The sequence below is a fragment of the Chelonia mydas genome, chromosome 11 (genome assembly GCF_015237465.2).
Source record: "Chelonia mydas isolate rCheMyd1 chromosome 11, rCheMyd1.pri.v2, whole genome shotgun sequence".
NCBI classification, from domain to species: domain Eukaryota; kingdom Metazoa; phylum Chordata; order Testudines; family Cheloniidae; genus Chelonia; species Chelonia mydas.
In genome coordinates this window covers 13862820-13882044 of record NC_051251.2, presented here as the reverse complement: position 1 = coordinate 13882044, position 19225 = coordinate 13862820, and the positions used below count along the sequence as shown (strand labels likewise).

Genomic DNA, 19225 nt, shown 5'->3' with positions numbered 1-19225 from the left:
GATGAGGGGTGTAGGAGGGTGCTCCAAGCTGGGACCAAGGGGTTTGGAGGGCAGGAGGGGGATCAGGGTTGGCGCAGGGGGTTGGGTGGAGGGGGGGTGAGGGCTCCGGCTGGGGGTGTGGGCTCTGGGGTGGGGCTTTGGATGAGGGGTTTGGGGTGCAGGAGGGTGCTCTGGGTTGGGATTGAGGGGTTTGGAGAGTAGGAGGGGGATCAGGGCTGGGGCAGGGGGTTGGGGCCCAGGATGGAGGCAGGAGTGCAGGCTCCAATGGCACTTATCTCAAGCAGCTCCCGGAAGCAGCAGCTTGTCCCTCCTACACGAAGGTGTGGACAGGCAGCTCTGCAAGCTGCTCCGTCTGCAGGCACCACCCCTGCAGCTCCCACTGGCCATGGTTTCTGGCCAATGGGAGCTGCGGGGGCGGTGCTTGGGGCGGAGGTAGCAGAAGGAGCCCTCTGGCTGCTGCTACAAGTAAGAGCGGAGGTGGGGACATACCGGCTACTTCCAGGGACCCACATGGCACGGACACTAGCAGGGAGCCTGCCAGCCCTGCTGCGTAGTGCCGCCAACCGGACAGTCAAGGCCCGGTCAGCGCTGTCAGGATCCCTTTTCAACCAGGTGTGCCAGTCGAAAACCGGACACCTGGTCACCCTACTCAAAGGCCAGGCTCCAGCCTGAGCCACAGTGTCTATACTGCTATTTTTAATCCTTCATCCTGAGCCCCTATCAGCTGACCCAGGCTCTGAGACTTGGTGCCTCATGTTTGTCATCACAGTGTAGACATACCATGCACACACAGTCCTGGAAGCCAGCACAGCTGTCTCTTACTAGTGCATTTAATAAGAGCATAGTACATGCCCTTTGGCAACCATTCTCAATTCATTCTAACAATGTGTTAGCGTTGGTATCAACCAGATAAATGACTCCCTATTCCAAAATAGCTCCTGGCTCCCCTGCACTGTGATTGGCTGGCTTAGTGCATGGAAATCCCAGCTCACTTACACCTATTTCTGTAAGTGCAGGATTACAATATGTCTTTGCAACACAAGCTACCCAGCTGATGGGAATGCAGAGAAGGCAAGAGAAGGTCCACTTCCTGTGGACATATCTTGTCGGAGAAGCAAGTTTAAACTTTTTTGAAAAGCCAATTTCTCAATTTTCCAACGAGGAATTTTTGGATTATTAGTGTTTAAGCAAATTGGCAATGCATTTCCTGGTAGGTGGAAAAACTAACACAACAGATGCATTTATTATCCTTGCACACTAGAAGTGAAAGTACATGTGCAGATGTTTATTTTTTCCTGCTAAATGAATGCATGGTGGAATACAATATATTCTTGTTCACCGTCTCTAGATGTAGTCACTGTACTGTGCACTGTACAGTGCAGGACACTTTATCCAAAGTGTTTAGGGGTTATAATAAACTTGAGACTTACATAGTTCTTCACATTCAAAATGCTGTACAAAATGTTTGAAAAGAGTGAAAGATTTGAAAAGGTGCAAGCTGAACATCTATTGGTATCAAAGCTTTGCTCCCATCTTGGCCTCAGCCTGCAGTGATGTGTTTAAAATGAAATTCCAACTTCAGAGCTCTTTATTTGCTTGCTTTGAGGCAAATCAAATTGGCCGAGGGTCTTCTGGGAATTCTGTCCATCAGCAATTTTTTAAAAAATAAATCCAGGCATTATTTTTATCCAATTCTCATCTGGATCGTTTCAGGCCTCATTCAGTAATGTGAACACTGTATATTTGTAGTGTTTGATCGCTCCACTCTTATTAAAATATAACTGGACAAAAACTTGCTTGCGTGTGCAACCTTAAAGTAGCAACACCACGCTTGTGCGGCTGCACAAACCCCGAGGATTTACGATTCTTTTAAACGTTCAATTTTACAGTAGTCCCTGCATATCTCAATATTTAAAATTCATGGGAACTATACATCATATAGACATTGCATTTTATTTTAACAATGGCACATGTGCGTAACTTGACTTAAATGGAGAAATTGTTCATCTTCCCTTATGGTTTGTTTTCCCCAGGGTGTTTCAGTTTTAAAACTGACTCAAATGGCACACGGTGCTTCCGTTTTTGTCCTCTTGGAATGACTTCCAGATTGAAAAAGAGGTGTGTGTGGAGGGGTGGAGGGTGTCTTTGCCTATTAACTTCTAGCCCTGCAGACCCCCCCTGGAATCTGAACGTCAGTCTGACCTGGCTTCTTTCTGGCTCATGCATCACCAGAAATCAAGACTCAGGAGTTCTTTAACCATTCTGTTGATGATGAGAGAGCCAGAATGGAATCCAGCTCACTCCCCCATTGCTCTATTGACTCTGCAGTGCTAACAGGAGTAAAAGCAGTAGACTTATCAGGAAGCAAAAGATCACTCTGAACACTTCAGCGTACAGACAAGTCTAAACAAGCCACATGGGACAGATGTTAGCCATGGTCATTGATGCCTCATTACTGGAATGCTCCCAGATACTATGGATATGAGGGTGGTATAAGAACCTCTCTACAATAGAAGACACGTGGGAAGCAGACTAATTGAGTAAGGAGGTACTATTTTTACATAGCACTTTTTAGAGTACTTCAACATATGCTGTTTTAATGGAATCCCACATGGGCAGTAAACCCATACGGTAACAGCATAAAAAATTGTATTGCTAATCAAATAGTTTCTTAGCTAGAAACTGAACTGTGGAAGACAGCAAGAATTACATGACTTCAAGATCCAATATCGTATCAGGGCTAGAAATGCTGGCAAATTAGTACACGTGTTTTCAGGATGCTTGGCAGCTTCTTCATCCTATTAGGCCAGTAACCTGTGAGACTTTCAACCTTGTGCATTCATTTAGCAGCCTCTAGGGATATGTCTGCACAGCAAAACAAAACATACATGGCAGCAAGTCTCAGAGCTGGGGTCAAATGACTCAGCCTCACAGGTCTTGCACTGCGGGGCTAAAAACAGCCATGTAGACATTAGGGCTCAGGCTGGAGCCTGGGTTCCGAGACACTCTCCGTTTCAGAGCCCAGGCTCCAGCCTGATCCTAAATGTCTACACTGCTCTTTTTAGCCCTGCAGCAAGAGCCCTGCAAGCCCAGGACAGTTGACTCGGGCGCTAAGACTCACTGCGGCAGGTCTTTTGTTGCTGTGTAGTTGTACCCTAGAATGACTTGGTGTTGGGGGGAGGGGATAGCTCAGGGGTTTGAGCATTAGCCTGCTAAACCCAGGGTTGTGAGTTCAATCCTTGAGGGGGCCATTTAGGGATCTGGGGCAAAAATTGGCGATTGAAAGCAGGGGGTTGTACTAGATGACCTCCTGAGGTTCCCTTCCAACCCTCTCAGTGTAAGCATGTGGGACTCACCCCTGCGTCACCTCCTGCTGGTGTCCTGGGAATTAGCTCTACTTCCAGCGTTGGAGCACCTGCTGCAGGCCAGTCTCCCGCTTATGACAGGCCCCCGTGTCCCTTGTATGCCGGTGTGCTGCCCCTGGCAGTAACCCCTCACTTGCAGGGTCTCCCCACCTCACCTCAGTCTTTGGCTACTGCCCAGTCACTATCTAGCCCCCATTCAATGGGGCTGACTGCAGTATATAAGCCACACGCAAGGGGGGTTTGGACCTGCTGCCTCTGCCTACCCGCAGGCTGCCCCCGGCAACCCCAGTACCTAACTGGCCTTCGACTAGGCCGCAGCCTGGGGGGGTTTCCAGGTCAGAGCTCCCCAGCTCCCTTGGCCTTCCCCCAGCCCTGCTCCACTCTAGGCACTTAGTTAGGCTCCCCAGCAGCCAGGCCCTTCTCTCTCTACATGCAGAGAGAGTCTGTTTGGACTCCTGGCTCACAGCATCTTGTGGGGCCAGCTGGGCCTGATTGGGGGGTGACCCCAGCTGTTGCTGCCTTCCCCAATCAGCCCAGGCTTCTTGTCCCCAGCCACAGCCCTCTCGGGGCTGTTCTAAGCCCCTCAGGACAGGAGCGGGTGTCTACCCTACTACACTCAGCTTATGTGCGTGTTTTAGCCACTAGGCAGTGCTGATCCCACATATTGACACTTTAGTCAGTAGAGGGCAGTAGCACACAACATACAAACATTGTAGGAGGTAGAGGGCCCAATACAACTCCCATTACAGTCAAAGTCTCCCATTGATTGCTGTGGGAGTTGGATCGGGCGCCAACATCATATTATTATATAACTGCTCATTTGTATAACTAATGAATTAGCCCACTGTTGCACTCTAAGGAACTTCCACGATTCTGGACTGAGTTACAGCCTTATCTAGGGATTCCTTGCTTATTAGTGTTTTGTTTCAGGTCACAAGGTTAACGTCATTTAAAGGTAGGCTTTTTTTTTTTTTCATTTAATACTAACTGATCCACTGTGATGCTTTGTTTCCTTTTGTCCTAACTTTTGTTTCTGCTTCACTTCTACCAACAGTTGTTTAAAAAGAAACTGAAGGGGGAAAAAAATAATTAACTTCAGCCTCAAGTGCCATAACTTATGTGAAAACCCTTTTGGATTAACTCTCCAAAAGAACACTTTGCCTAATGCAGAATGTTATTGCTTCACTTTGTACATTTTTTTTCCTCTCCATTTTAAATCTTTTCTCTGAAAGATTAGTCACAAGCTGGTACTTCCTGCCACTTTTCACCCAGGGATTTTTGGCTGCCGGTGAGAACTAACAGCAAATAAATGATGTATGAGCCATGATGAGTCGATTGCTGCTGTTAGGAGCACTGTATCTTTCAACTGCAATCAGGGCACATTCCGGCTAGTTATCATTCTTAATTTTCCAAATAAGATGAACCTCTCCTGATCTAGTTGGGGGAGGGGAGGCTTGTTATCTCTTAGTCTTAGGAATTTGATGAGACTTTGAGTAGGAAGGAAGGATGGGTTTGGTATGAAGGATGCTCTAGGGGATAAGGTGCTGCACTGGCATTCAGCAAACACATGTTTGAGTCCTAACTCTGCCACTGACTTCCTGTAGAACCATGGATAAGTTCCCCATCTCTAACGTGGGGATAATATTTCCCTAAATCATAAGGGTGTTGTAAGGATGAAATCCACTCTTAGGTGCTCAGAATGATGCAGGTCATTTAAGTAGCTACCTAAGTACCACTTATAAGGAAGTAGATTCCATAGAGCTTCTTTCTTCTCCACCTCCCAATCCTTTTAAATGCCCAATTAATTACACTGAGGGACAGATACAGTTGGTCTGTTTTGTCATTACTAACAAGGTTACTTTTGAGAAATCTGGTAAAACTGTAGACTAACAATCACAAACCAGGAGGAAACATTTTAGAAGCAGCAATTTCCCAGCTGATTTTTGTTTTCCAAATAAGATGATTTGATCTTTACTCCACCCCATCATTCCTGCTGCTCCCTCCCCACCCCCACCCCCACCCCCAATCACCTGACTTAGCTTCTGGAAGGCAATGTTTCTTGGCCATGACTAACAAGAAGCATTGATCAAGATTTTGGGGGACTACAGTTAAACGCCTAAGTCCATATTTAGGCTCCTAAATAAGTGGCCCTGTAGCAGCTGCTGGCTGTGCAGGCCTCTTTAAAATGAGCCATTTAATACATGCTTTCACCATAGCATACACTTGGGATTTGCCCCAGTTGCAGCTATCAGTGGGACCTGCACAAACCCAGTGTGGAGACAGAGAAACCACTCTAGGCTATCATTTACACCAGCTTGTTTCTGATTCAATTGTTCACTCAACCTCTGTACGCCAGTTTCCCCATCACTAACTTGAAGATAGCAAGTATTCAGAGGTGGTGAGAGTTCGTTAATGGTTACACTGCGCATCGAAGATGCTTGTCTTGTCTAGAGCCCAGTCCTGCTCACAGCAATGCCAATGGCTAAACCCCCATTGACTTCAGTGGGAACAGATTTCGAATCCTTAGCTATTATGCCCTGCAGACAGGGAATATCTTACTTTAGCAAAGTGCCATGAAAGTGTTCAGGGCTTTATTTGCGCTAAGTATTATTACTGTGAGAAATGTGGCACCTCAGTAAATAGCGTGTTTCTTTTCCTTGTAGTCCACCGTTGGATTTATTGCCCTGGTAGTCAGCACCCTACACACCCTCACCTTTGGATGGACAAGGGCCTTTGATGAAAACCAATACAAATTCTATCTGCCGCCAAGTTACACACTCACACTACTGGTGCCATGTACTGTGATCTTAGCGAAAATATTCTTTCGTTTGCCCTGTATCCACGGAAGACTGCGGCGCATTCGGAACGGCTGGGAAAAGGGAAGGTACGTGAAATTCACACTGCCCAGTGCAACTGGTGAATATTCAAGCGGAGAAAGTTCCAGTAATGTGTAGCAAAGCCTCTCTTATGATGGAGAATTTCAAAGCACTATGAAGATTTCTCGAGGTTTTTCATAATTGTGTATGTTTGGTATAATTGCCTTGTGGGTTGATATTCATAGTTGGTGACTTTAGAAAATCAGTTACCGTGAAACTAGTTTATGCAGTAGTATTTAAAATATATTGCTGATTCGCTAGCATGATTATTGCCTTAAAAAATCATCATGACGTTTGAGAGAGCAGCTGTAAATATATGTAGAAAATGAATGGAATTCTGCAGGTTGTATTGGTCTATTGAGACAGTAGCTGGTGGTACCCTGTACTGACACTTCTCTATTGGGGCCCCAGCTGCTCTCTTTTTTAAATATCCAGGGAGACCATTTGAATCCCATATGATTATAAAGAAATCCTTCTGCATGAGACCTGATGGACCATCTGAATCTGCTGCTAAACCAAAACAATGTTTCTGAGCAGTGTGAGCGGTCCTTGGTGTTCTTCCACATGGGAAGTTGACTCTGAAGCTGAATGAGGACAGTATAAATCTCAGCATAAACTACTTAACTCCTGCCACCACAGCAGAAACATCCAGTTATTTGGAGAACTGTGTGATGTGCTTCCAAACCTGATCCCTGGACACAACAAATTGGATGGCACATCTCAGTATTCACTACTTTCTCAAATGTGGACAGTGTATTTTTTGGTCTTGTAGATGTGGGCGATGCATGTGCATATTTGTACAGTTGGAAGAGTTGATTTATTTCCAAAGGTTATAATAGATTTTGAAGACAGCACCGTGCCTGAAGTGCATTTACACCTTAGCGTAATCTGCAGTGGTCATTGCCACCACATGTTCTCAGCGATATGAAACCAAAGTTTAGTGCATCCCCTAATGGAAGGAGTGTAAAGATAACCTCCAAAAGGACTCGCAGCTTCATGATATTGACTCTGGGCACTGGGAAAACGACAGCTGCCAGCTGAATTAGCAGTGAATAATGGGGCGACGCTGTTCGAAACTACTCTTATTAAACTCAAACCACCTACATCTACAATAACTACTGTATCAGGTGTATTTATTTCACCACCAGCAATGACACATCTGCCCTCTCTGTGACAGATCCAGTACATCCAAAAAACGCGGCTTTACAGCTACGAACATTCTCACAAAGGCTAAAACTCATCTGTGTCTGACCAAGTCTCAGTCATGGAATGGACACCAATGCAGCTACTCATTATGGGCCTGATTCTCCAGTGCCTTTCACCTTCAACAGTCATTTACTCAGCTACAAAGTGAGTGTCATACACTAGCATCATATGCAGTTACATGCTGCCATGCGTATCATCTCCGGCATCCTGTGTCCGACTCCACTCCCCTGGCTTCCAGTTCTGAGCAATATTGCTCCTCCTCCTATCAGACGAGAGGTTGCCACTGGCAGGTTACTGGGGAAAGTATGCGCCAACTCAAGCCTGCCACTGCACAATGACCTTTTCAAACCACCAGTTACACATTTGCCATCACGTCGCCCATTATGGTCTCATCCGCCACGTCAGGATGTTAGGACGGAAACATTCTGGCGAGAGGAATGGGTATCTGTTGTAATCCCCAACCAGCCCCTCGTCGCCAACCCCACAATTTGCCCACCTAGTTTTGACCTGCCCCATTGCCAATGGTCCCTGTTGAACAGGTTTCAGACCAGGCAAGGTCTCTGTGCAGCCAACCAGTACCACTGGGGCCTTTGTGACAGCCCTTTGTGCAGCTGCGGCCCAACACAGACGATGCCGCACATTGTCGAGGAACGCCTGCTGACTAGGGTCAGCGGTGGCCTAGAAGAACTGCATCCCGCCACTGAAGATGCCATCACTTGGCTAGACGACTAATAAAAATACTAGCATCATTGGCAGAACTTCTCACTTCCTTGGCACAGAGGTGAACGATGCCCACACTCTGTGCAAGGCAGGGGAGAATCAGACCCCATATTTGTTTTTATCACAACAATTGTTCAGACCGTCCACAGTCTAAATTAATACGCCATTCTTGATTGAAAACACACCAATGTTGTAGGTGCTTTACAACACATGCAAATCCACAGTCTTTGCTCCATAGAGATTCCAACTTGTCTGTCTACGACGACTGCCATGCTTTACAACAGATCCTTTAAAAGGGAGACTCAAGAGGAAATAGAAGAATGTCTCAAGAATGTAAGATGTTAAGATCTGGTTGTAATAACCTGGTTTCCTACAACGAAGTAAAGTACACAAGTTGCTGCTGGACAGTGCCTTGAAGATGTGACAGGTGTCAATACCTGAATCACCAGAGATTTTTAAAAGTTGCTGCTGATCAGAACTTGCTGTTCAGCCTTAAACTGCTGGGGAGAATAAGACTTACAAGCTGCTATTAATAGTCCCCCCGATGATATTCAGGTATTTCTGCTGTTGTGTAAGAGTCACCCTGGAATCTCAAAACACCACGTCTTCCCACTAAATGAAAGGAAATCAAGACAAGAGTCAGTGTGCTGGATTTCATAATCACATGATAATTCCTTCAATAAGAAGGGAGTTATTGTGTGTCCCTGTTGTGCCTTTCAGGGCAGGGAGAATTATCGAGAACCCCTCCATGCCCAGATCATTATCTGCTAATGTCACTCGCAAAGCAGATAGATTTGACAGTAATATGTGCAACTGAATGGCAAATTACAGCTTCTGCGAGAGGTCTGAGCCAAAATCACCTCTGGTGTAATTCCATCCACTTCAATTTAACTCCTGGAAGCGAATTTGAATTCAGTCCACTTACTCATTCCAGCCTCCTGCTGTATTTCATCATCAGGCAAAGCCAACATAAAATCACTAGTTTTCACATTTTCTGGCTAAGGTAAAGAATCCTGATTCTGATGCTTATTCTCACATCTGTGCTTCCTCTCACTCCCCTGCAGCAGGCAACCTGGTAGACTGCTACACTGTTGCCAAAAAAGAGGAGGGGGAGAGAAAGTTGCATGAGCCTTAGGCTTTGTCTTCAGTGTTTGTGTAAAAAAAAAAATAAGTTTTTTTTAATATCAAGATAACTTTTGCACTGAGACATAGGGTTTGGCATCAACAGGATCACTCACAGAGCAAGAAGTGGTAGGGCTGAACCTGTAGAATCAGGGGTGGTGAATAGGTGGGCCAAATCCGGACCACCAGTCACTTTTGATTGAACCCCAAAATATTTTTATTTACTTATTATCATTATTCTTGGTTTTTTAATTATTTTCTTTGGTGTCTGGATCTTGCCTATACCCTGACCAAGAAATTTGGACCTTGACAAAAAATAATTGACTACCCCGGGACCAATTTCTCTACCTACAGAACTTAAGTCCTAACTTGTGCAACTTTCAGAATGACTCTACCCTTTGGGGTCTATAGCCTAAATCCCTGATACTAAAATTTTGAATAATTTATTCTGACTTTGTAGAAATAATAATTTTTAAAAAGTGTTAAGAAAACTTTGAAAATGCTCTTTGCCTTTTTAACTTCTTTCCCCACTGCATTGTTTGATGTAGCTAGGGGGTTGAGGAACGTTAGCGTAAACATTTCCTTGTTACTGTTATTACTTTTGTACTCCGTGTTTGTATATTTGTTGCAAGATTTATAGCTGAAATGGCAAACTGTTTGTATTTTTATTTTCTGTTTTCCTTATTTTGTACCTTTGGGGTATAAGAACCAATTGTAAAGCTGTGAGAACAGGGCCAGTTTTAATCCTCTTTCATCATTGGCCTCTCAGTCTTAGAATTATAGCTCTATAAAGATAGAATGAATGTGCCTGTATAACGGCATCAGTACTCACTCATTCTTGTGTGCTCTCTCTTTTTCTATAGACAATACAATGTTAATCTAAAGTATCTTTCTGTTAAATAAAGCTATCAATAAAGCGACGTGATTGTCCAGGATTTAAATGTGAGAAACAAAACCCAATAACGTAAGCAGCTGGTGTTTGCTATTGTGATGGGAAAAGATATTACCTAGAAGGACCAATGCTCTGATAGACTTGTCAGTTCTATGTCATATCAGTGTAAGAGGGACTATTCCACACATTTGCATTCGTTGTCGCTGTAATAGATATTTAATTATGTAGGCCTTTGTGGGTGCTGATCATGGATATAGTACAAGCTGTTTCAGCTCATGAATAGCAGAGCTTAATTCAGTAAGCAAAAAGTTGCCTTAATGTAGAGCTAAAGAAGAAGGGGACAATGGATGAGTTTAGTGAGAGTGGAAAGATGCAATCTTTAACACTGTCTCTTTGGCCTCAGTTCCTTTAGGCACTACCTCAAGGAAGTGTGGGATAACAGATCCACCACTTCTAGATCTGCAGTGTAGCATTTTAATGAGCTAATTTGTAAATTGATTTTAATGAGTTAATTTAAATTCCTGTGCTAAAGTTTAGCCTCTGCAGGTACAGCTCTCTAACGCCTTCCTTATTATACAGGGCTTTTAGCAATGTTTTTGGTCTCCTGCTCTTCAGGGATTTACTGACAAAGTGATTTATCAAACTATGGTTAAATCTTAAGTGGGATGCAATTGCTTGAAAACTGCTAGAAGGTGTATTTCATAAAATTTCTCCAAGTCGCCAAGAAGGCTCGCACAGGTATATTAGCTGTTACACCTGAAAGTTTTGTCACTGTTTGTGTATTCTCTATCTCAATATTTCACGCATCAAGTTAGTGGAATCTAAAAAAGAAAAGGAGGACTTGTGGCACCTTAGAGACTAACCAATTTATTTGAGCATGGGCTTTCGTGAGCTACAGCTCACTTCATCGGATGCATACTGTGGAAATTGCAGAAGACATTATATACACAGACACCATGAAACAATACCTCCTCCCACCCCACTCTCCTGCTGGTAATAGCTTATCTAAAGTGATCATCAGGTTGGGCCATTTCCAGCACAAATCCAGGTTTTCTCACCCTCCGCCCCCCCACAAACAAACTCACTCTCTTGCTGGTAATAGCCCATCCAAAGTGACCACTGTCTTCACAATGTGTATGATAATCAAGGTGGGCCATTTCCTGCAGAAATCCAGGTTCTCTCACCCCCTTACCCCCCTCCAAAAACCACACACACAAACTCACTCTCCTGCTGGTAATAGCCTATCCAAAGTGACCACTCTCCTTACAGCCTGCATGAAAATCAAAGTGGGCCATTTCCAGCACAAATCCAGGTTTTCTCACTCCCCCACCCCCATACACACACAAATTCACTCTCCTGCTAGTGGAATCTGTAGATTGTGCCTTAGCTTTGAAACAATGGATTTGTTACACTAGGGACGTTTGGTTCAATTTATTGTTTAGTGAGTGACAGTTTTACAGAACTCCTATACGGAGTAGTTTCCCACTACCAAGAATTTATGTGAAACTCAGAGCCAGATAATTTAAATTAAACATGTGATGTACAGTATGTGGGTACAATATAACCTTATTTGCTGTTCTTGTTCATGGAGCAAATGAATCACTTTTCATAGATGTAGGGCTGGAAAGGATCATTATGACAATCTAAGTTGACCTGTGTAGTATTGGCCATGTAATTTGATGATTCCTGCAACAAACCCAATGACTTATAATTGACCTAGAGCATCTCTCTTAGACAGATGTCCACTTTTGATTTAAGGACAGCAAGTGATGGAGGATCTACCACGTCCAGCTGGTCCACTGGTTAGTTACCCTCACTGTTAAAAATATTTGCCTTTGCCCCTGATTTGAGTTTATCTAGCTTCAACTTCCAGCCAAAATCAGCTGTTATCCCTCTTTCTCCTGGATTAAAGAGTCATCTACTATCAAATATTTGCTCTTAAAGAGATGTCTCATTCAGTATCCTAGAGGGAGTAGTAGGAAAGCAGATGCTAGAAGAGAGCCAAATTTGCTTTCTGCTAAGCCGAATTCCCACTGAAAAAATAGAAAAAGAAAATGAGAGGCTCAGCTAATGACTTATAGGGGGCCTTCCTCTCTACACCACTTGTTTAACTCTATGTGAAGTCATTGACTAAAGACTATTAATCTGATTTAGTTCATGCCAGCTAGATGGTGGTTGAGCCTGAGGCTTAACTGCACACCAATGTGGGAATAGCCCAATACTTGACATTTTAACGTTAAGGCCATTGACGCAAAGGGGCTTCCTGATCTGGCCTCTTAAGCAACACATGTGGAGTATAGAACAGGAGAAATATACATGCCTGGGGCATGTTTTCCCAGTCCACTGGCACCCTCATCCCTATAGACCCCGTTGGTGCAGATAACAACGCTGGCAGAATTAGACCCAAGTGTGATGTAAAACAAGAGCCTACCAGCAGCTCTCAGATTATAGGGAAAGTTTCAGCTGTGCAGCACTACATGCCACAGCTGGCAGAATGGGAGGCCTTGACAAATGCAGAGGTGAGTCTAAGTTTATATACTCCGCACCTTCTTCTGGTCTCTTCAGTGTATCCACAACCAGCTTAGACTTGCACCCAATTTACACTCCTACCCCCACCCCTCTGAATTTGGCCCCTACATTGTAAAGGAATTGGTTTCTGTAAATCAGGACTTGCCATAAGATTTAACCCACCAGTGGATCATGAAGGGATGCCTGCTGGGCCGCACCCCGTGGATCGCTGGTGGGATGAAGCAAAATCATGTGGGTTCTAGGGTGCAACAGAGGGTGTAGGAAGGTATGAAAAGTTCCACTTTTCCTGCTGCCCCTCCTCTGCTCTATCCCTAACCCCATCTCACATCTGCTCCTCAGTCTTCTCCTTCCTTCCCAGCTCCTGGGATAGCTCTGTTTCATGTGACAACAGGGCCAGGCCCACAACACTCCTGAAGTAAGTCTGCTGCTGGGAGAATAGAGAACCACCCCCCTACCCCGTCTTCCTCACCTCCCCATTGGCACCACCAGCAACCCACCCATCACATTCCCCTACTACCTCATTTTTACATTGGGGGTGATTGATATAAAATGAAATTTGACAATTTATTATTCATCACTAATGGGAACTAAATGGCTTGTGGATTACTGTACTGATTCTCTGGGGGCCTAGGACAGTTTTTTGCTCATGCACAAAAAAGGTTGAAAATCCCTGGAGTAATTTCCACAGTATGAGGCCAGAAGAGAGGGGTAAAGCAAGAGAAACAAAACTGGAAGATTTAAGGAAAAAACATCGGACAGGCCAGCCCGCACCCACACTTCAACTTTACTTTCTTTCATCTCCTCTGTACCCAGCCTTGCACTGGCAAATTAATGCATGTAGATAGAGGGGAGTCTGACTGTAAGGAAGTCCATTACATCCCCTTACACACCACTTGTTGCCCATTATCTGGGCACAATCTATGTGAACTTCAGCCATCATAGCTGAGTGAATCAATTCACAACACTGCAGCCTGTCACCTCTGTGCACTGGAATTCACATCCCAACTGAGTTGATCAAAGCTCAGATGTGGTGGCCTGGAGGCCACAACGCAAGATTCCCTTTTTCTCGCTGCACGGGGCACGGGGTGGGGGGGACTAACGGGAGGGCAGGGTGGAGGGCATTAAGTATTGCTGAAGATTTAGTGATGGATTTTGCATGTATGTTTGTGTTTGCTCTGGGTGCTTCACCTTGAAGTTAACACAGGCTTATTTTAAAGCTAGATAAATACACCTCAGCAACCTAAAACTGGTATACTCCAGACAACACACCAAATGAATGATATGGGGAGGTTAACATCCAAGCTGTGCAAAGGTTTAGACATGCTGGAACTGGCTATGCAAAGAATGCTCTTAATCTAACAGGAGGAATTTAAGATTTGACATCAGCATTTTGACTTCAATATAAAATGCAACACTGTCTGCAAGGAAAGCATCAGCGCTGGGCCCCAGAGAGCTAGCACAGGCTATGCAAGTTAAACTAGTTCACAGAGAACTGTTCTTCACAAATGCTAAATATTTCCTTGCTCATACGGGCTTTGATATACTGAAGAACAGGCTGTGCTGACATCTGCTGGCTTTCTCTTCAGACAAAGATATATCATGTGAGTAGCTCTTGTGCTTTGCTATAGTTCTCCCCACCCACTGCACACAACTCTATGGTGAAACTACACTTCTGTTTAAACCAAGAAGTGGACAGGGTTATGGTATGTGCGATTTTCTAAGAACCTGTTTCAGAAGGATCCTCTGACACTCTCCTCATTCAGATCACAGCTGGGACATAGCTTCTGTTTTGGGAAGGGCACGCATCCCTTAATGGGTGCAAAAAAGAATTGTGCACCACTGGAGTGAGCCTTTGCTGTCCCATCTGTACAGCAAGTGCTGCATCCATGGAAACCTGCTGCAGTTAAGATGTGGGCAGTAGGCAGAGGGGGTGAGGGGGCAAGAAGGGAAGAGAAGAAAAGCACAAGGAAGGGATGAATGGATTGAGCGAGAAAAGGGAAGGCTTGACAAGTTAACCTATCTAAGGTAGAAAACAACCAGTCCATTGCCACTAAGAACAGCAAAAAGAAGTCTCACCTTTCCTGTCCCTCTTTACTAGGCTCATTCATAATTGCCAAGTCTATGTGCAGAAGTCCAGCAAAAGGAAATAATGGGGAAAAGATCTGGTTTCAAAGAAGAGCAGAACCCTTCCTGAAACACTGCCAGACAATATATAAAGAGAGACAAGGTGGGCAAGGTAATATCTTTTTGGACCAACTTCTGTTGGTGAGAGACACACGCTTTTAATCCACACCGAGCTCTTCTTCAGGTCTGGGAAACGTAGGCGATGTCTACACTACCGCTTATGTCGTATAACTTATGTCATGCAGGGGTGTGAATAAAACACACCCCACCACCACTTGTTGAGGGTGGATTAATTATGTTGATGGAAGAGCTTTCTCCCATCATCGGTGTAAAGCAGCTAGACTAGAGATCTTACCGCGGTGCAGCTGCATTGGATAGCTATGCCACTGCAAGCTCTCTAGGGTAGATACCGAGTGTCACAGCGAAATACAAGGTGGAACAGATTGTTTAGCGTAAGTCGTTAACACATACTGTAAAAAGAAAAGGAGTACTTGTGGCACTTAGAGACTAACAAATTTATTTGAGCATAAGCTTTTGTGAGCTACAGCTCACTGCATCGGATGTAGCTCACGAAATCTTATGGTCAAATAAATGTGTTAGTCTCTAAGGTGCCACAAGTCCTCCTTGTCTTTTTGCGGATACAGACTAACACAACTGCTACCCTGAAACCTGTCATTATGCTTGGCATATTGTAAGAGCCCATTCAAGGTGAAGTGGCCTATTAACGCCTCCAGTCCTAGGGAGGAAAGGGGGAGCAACAGCTGGGGATGGGGGCAGCTAGTGGGTTATAGATTGTTGTTATAAGCCATAAAGCCAGTGTAGGCAGACACACAACTTTTGAATTTGTATGTAACTTAAGGGCTGGTCTACACTGCCAAGGTTTTTCGTCAAAAGGCAGCAGAGGTGTACGCACTGCAAACCACTTTTTGCACCGACACTCCTCAGTTGCAGCGCTGTAAAAAAAAAAAAAAAAAAAAAACACCACCACCTTGACAAGAGTCATAAGGCTTTTTGCACCAAGGTTTTATTGCCATCGTGCCAGTGTAGACATCATGCCTGATTTTAGCGCTGTCATTGGCCACCGGAAGGCGTCCCACAATGCCCATGCTGACCACTCTAGTCAGCAGTTTCAACTCTGCTGCCCTGCTGCCGGGTGAACAACCTTCAGTCCCTCCCCCTTTAAAGCCCCAGGAATTTTGAAATTCCCCTTCCTGTTTGCTCGGCGCACATCCTCCGTGGTGACCATGGCAGCTCCACACAGCAAACGATTTCCCGCTTGGACCACTGCGGAGCTACTGGATCTGATGAGTATTTGGGGCGAGGAGGCTGTCCACTCCCAGCAGCGCGCCAGCCGTAAGCATTTCGATATCTATGGCCAGACTGCGTGCAGCTTGCACAAAAAGGGCTACGATCAGGACATGCTGCAGTGCAGTGCAAAGGCGAAGGAGCTGAGGCATGCGTACCACAAGACAAGGGAGGCAAACCGTCGCTCCAGTTCTGTGCCCCAGACCTGTCGTTTTTATAAGGAGTTGGACGCTATCCTAGATGGCAACTCAACCTCCACTGTCAAGCACACCGTGGATACTGTGACAGGTCTGGAGCCAGTGGAAAGTGGACCTAGCCCAGAGGAGGAAATCATTGATGAAGAGGTGGAGGCTGAAGAAGATGTGGAGCCCACAGCAGGGCCGCCCAGTGGTGCATCCAGTCAGGAGTTGTTCTCCACTCCGGCGGTGACTCAGCAGTCACTCTGTGGCGAGCCAGGAGAGGAGACCCCTGCTAAGTGGTTTAGCTTTGTGAAGTTCTGAAGCGGGTTGAGGGCAGAGAAATGTACAAGACTGGCTGTGTTTCTGTGTGCTGGGCATTTCCACACGCAGCTAGGCAGTACGGCAGAACAGGGAGTTGATGCACTCCGAGATTTCACGAGAATCCTCCAGAGAGAAACTTTCCTGGAGGTACTCAGCAATCCTCTGCCGGAGGTTCCTTGGCAGAGCTGCTTTGTTCCTTCCCCCATTGAGAGACACTTTCCCATGCCACTCTGCAATTACTTGGGCAGGGACTAAAGCTGCACACAGGCAAGCAGCGTAGGGACGGGGGCAGAAGCTGCAAGCATGTAGCAGATGCACCTTTGCTTCCTTGCTTACCCTCAGGAGTGAGATATTTTCCATAGTGACCCCTGCCTGTGGAAAACGGTGGGAAAGTTTAGAGTGTTGACCCCCATAAGTGCCTGGGGACCCTTTCACATTGCTTTTCTGCAATGAACAATGCCCCTGCCCCTGGGTTCACTCACCATGCTTGGGGTGTTCTCCTGCATGTGTGCTTGCCTAGAGTCACCGAGAAAGTGATAGGTATGTTACCAGCTGTGTATTTTAATGCAGTGTTTCAATGCTCTCTGTGTAGGTTGTCAATAGTGCTTCTGTTTATTGTTAATTATGCCTCTCTAGACATGACCTTGAGAACCCCCTCCAACAGCAGGAGAGCGTCTGTGCCAGATAAGAAAACGTCCAAGACAGAGCAAGAAAGATATGTTCCGGAGGTGCTGCTGCAGTCAAAGGCAGAAAAGTTTGAAAGCAAGAAGTAGAGGGAAAGCAACAAGTGGGAAAGGAAAGAAAATGATGCGTACAATAGGGACGCCACAGAGAGTCTGATAAAAGTTTTGGACCATCAAACTGACATGTTCCAGTCTCTCATAATGGTCCAGACTGAGCAGATGCGTGCTTGCCCTCCCCTTCAACACATTCAGAATTCCCCCTGCACATTCCTTTCTGCTTTCTGACACTTTGTGCTTTCCTCTAAACTCCACACACACACACCCCCATAGACAGCATTTCAAACGAAAGCTGGACTTATGCTCAGCTCTGAAAGTCAACCCCCCTTCCCCCCCCAAGTATCTTCTCCCCCCAGGAATCTGTGTGTGTCTATGTATGTGTGTGTGGTGTTGGGTTGTGATTTATTTCACAATGAAAGCAAAGTTCTTTGAATTAAAAGCACTCTTTATATGTTTCCATGCAAGTTATGGTAGCAGATGGCACCTGCAAATCAACAGGCATGTCCGTCAGTTCCTTAATTGAATCCTAGGCCTTAACAATCACTACTGCTTCCTAGCATATCAAATTTAATTAACCATTGCAGTCCCAATCATAGCAACAAACATTACTGGTTTTTATCTTCAAAGTGTTGCCTCAAGGCATCTCTGATTCTTATTGCCCCACGTTGCACCCCTCTAATAGCCCTGGTATCGGGATGCTCAAAATCAGCAGCCAGGCATTCTGCCTTCACAGTCCACTCCGAGTAAATTTTTCACCCTTCCCTTCACAAATATTATGCAGTGTGCAACATGCGGCTATAACCATGGGAATATTCTCCTCACTAAGGTCTAACCTGCCATACAGGCACTGCCAGCGCACCTTTAATCGGCCAACCACACATTCAGCGGTCATTCTGCACCTAACTCAGCCTGTTGTTGAACCACACCTTACTGCTATCTAGGTTTTCCATGTACGGCTTCATGAGCCATGGCATTAAGGGGCACACTGGGTCTCCCAGGATCACTGGGCATTTCGACTTCCCCTATGGTGATCTGATCTGGAAAGAAAGTCCCTGCTTGCAGCTTTCTGTACAGGCCAGTGTTCCTAAAGATACAGGTATCATGCACCTTTCCAGATCACCCCATGTTGATTTCGGGGAAGGGGTTAGAATGGGGGCAGGGAAGAGGTGGGGCAGGGGCGGGCCTCATGGAAGGGGTGGAGTGGGGGCGGGGCTGGGGCAGCGGGTGTGGAGGGGTCAGTGATGCAGCCCTCGGGCCAATGTACTAGTCCTCATATGGCCCTCGTGGTCATTTGAATTTGAGACCCCTGCACTAAGCCCTGGATGGGGGAGGCAGCATCATTTTTGTTATTGAGTCTCCCAAAAAACCCTACAAATATACATTACAATGATTTGGATGTGAATCTGTGCATATTTAATTGTTTTTCCTAAAGTTAATTAAGTATTTTAGGGGGAAAGTGTCAGTGCGGCCACCAGTGAGAGTTGGTGGCCGCACTGTGAGGCCACCAAAAAATTTGTTGCAAGAACCCCTTGTTACCCCTCTGCAGTTCGGGAAACCCATTTCTGCAAACCCATCCAGAATTTCTTGCACATTGCCAAGAGTCATGGTCTTTCACAGTAGGATGTGACTAATGGCCTTGCACACATGGGTTAACACAGCCCCAACAGTCGACTTCCGCACTCCAAAATGGTTCACGACCAACCGGTAGCAGGCTGGAGTCACCAGCTTCCACACTGCAATCGCCACGCACTTCTCCACTGAGAGGGCAGCTCTCATTCAGGAGTCCTTATGTCACAGTGCTGGGGAGAGCTCACCACACAGTTCCAGGAAGGTGACTTTCTGCATC

The 19225-nt window shown here is 45.6% G+C and overlaps 1 protein-coding gene across 8 annotated transcripts in view; it reads left to right on the top strand.

The window, feature by feature from the left end:
- Positions 1 to 18466, top strand: part of STEAP3 (STEAP3 metalloreductase) — a 43971-nt gene extending 25505 nt beyond the window's left edge. For 4 of the 8 annotated variants that reach the window (XM_007057045.4, XM_037912153.2, XM_037912154.2 and 1 more), the window contains exon 5: positions 6029 to 10209. In XM_007057045.4, coding sequence (XP_007057107.1) covers positions 6029 to 6319 — 291 coding nt within the window. In that variant the 3' untranslated portion in view covers positions 6320 to 10209. Of the gene's footprint in view, positions 1 to 4295; positions 4321 to 6028; positions 10210 to 14808; positions 14876 to 17275 lie in introns of those variants that run through there. The other 4 variants (XM_037912151.2, XM_043525686.1, XM_037912152.1 and 1 more) reach the window with 4 other exon arrangements.
- The last annotated feature ends 759 nt before the right edge of the window (positions 18467 to 19225 follow it).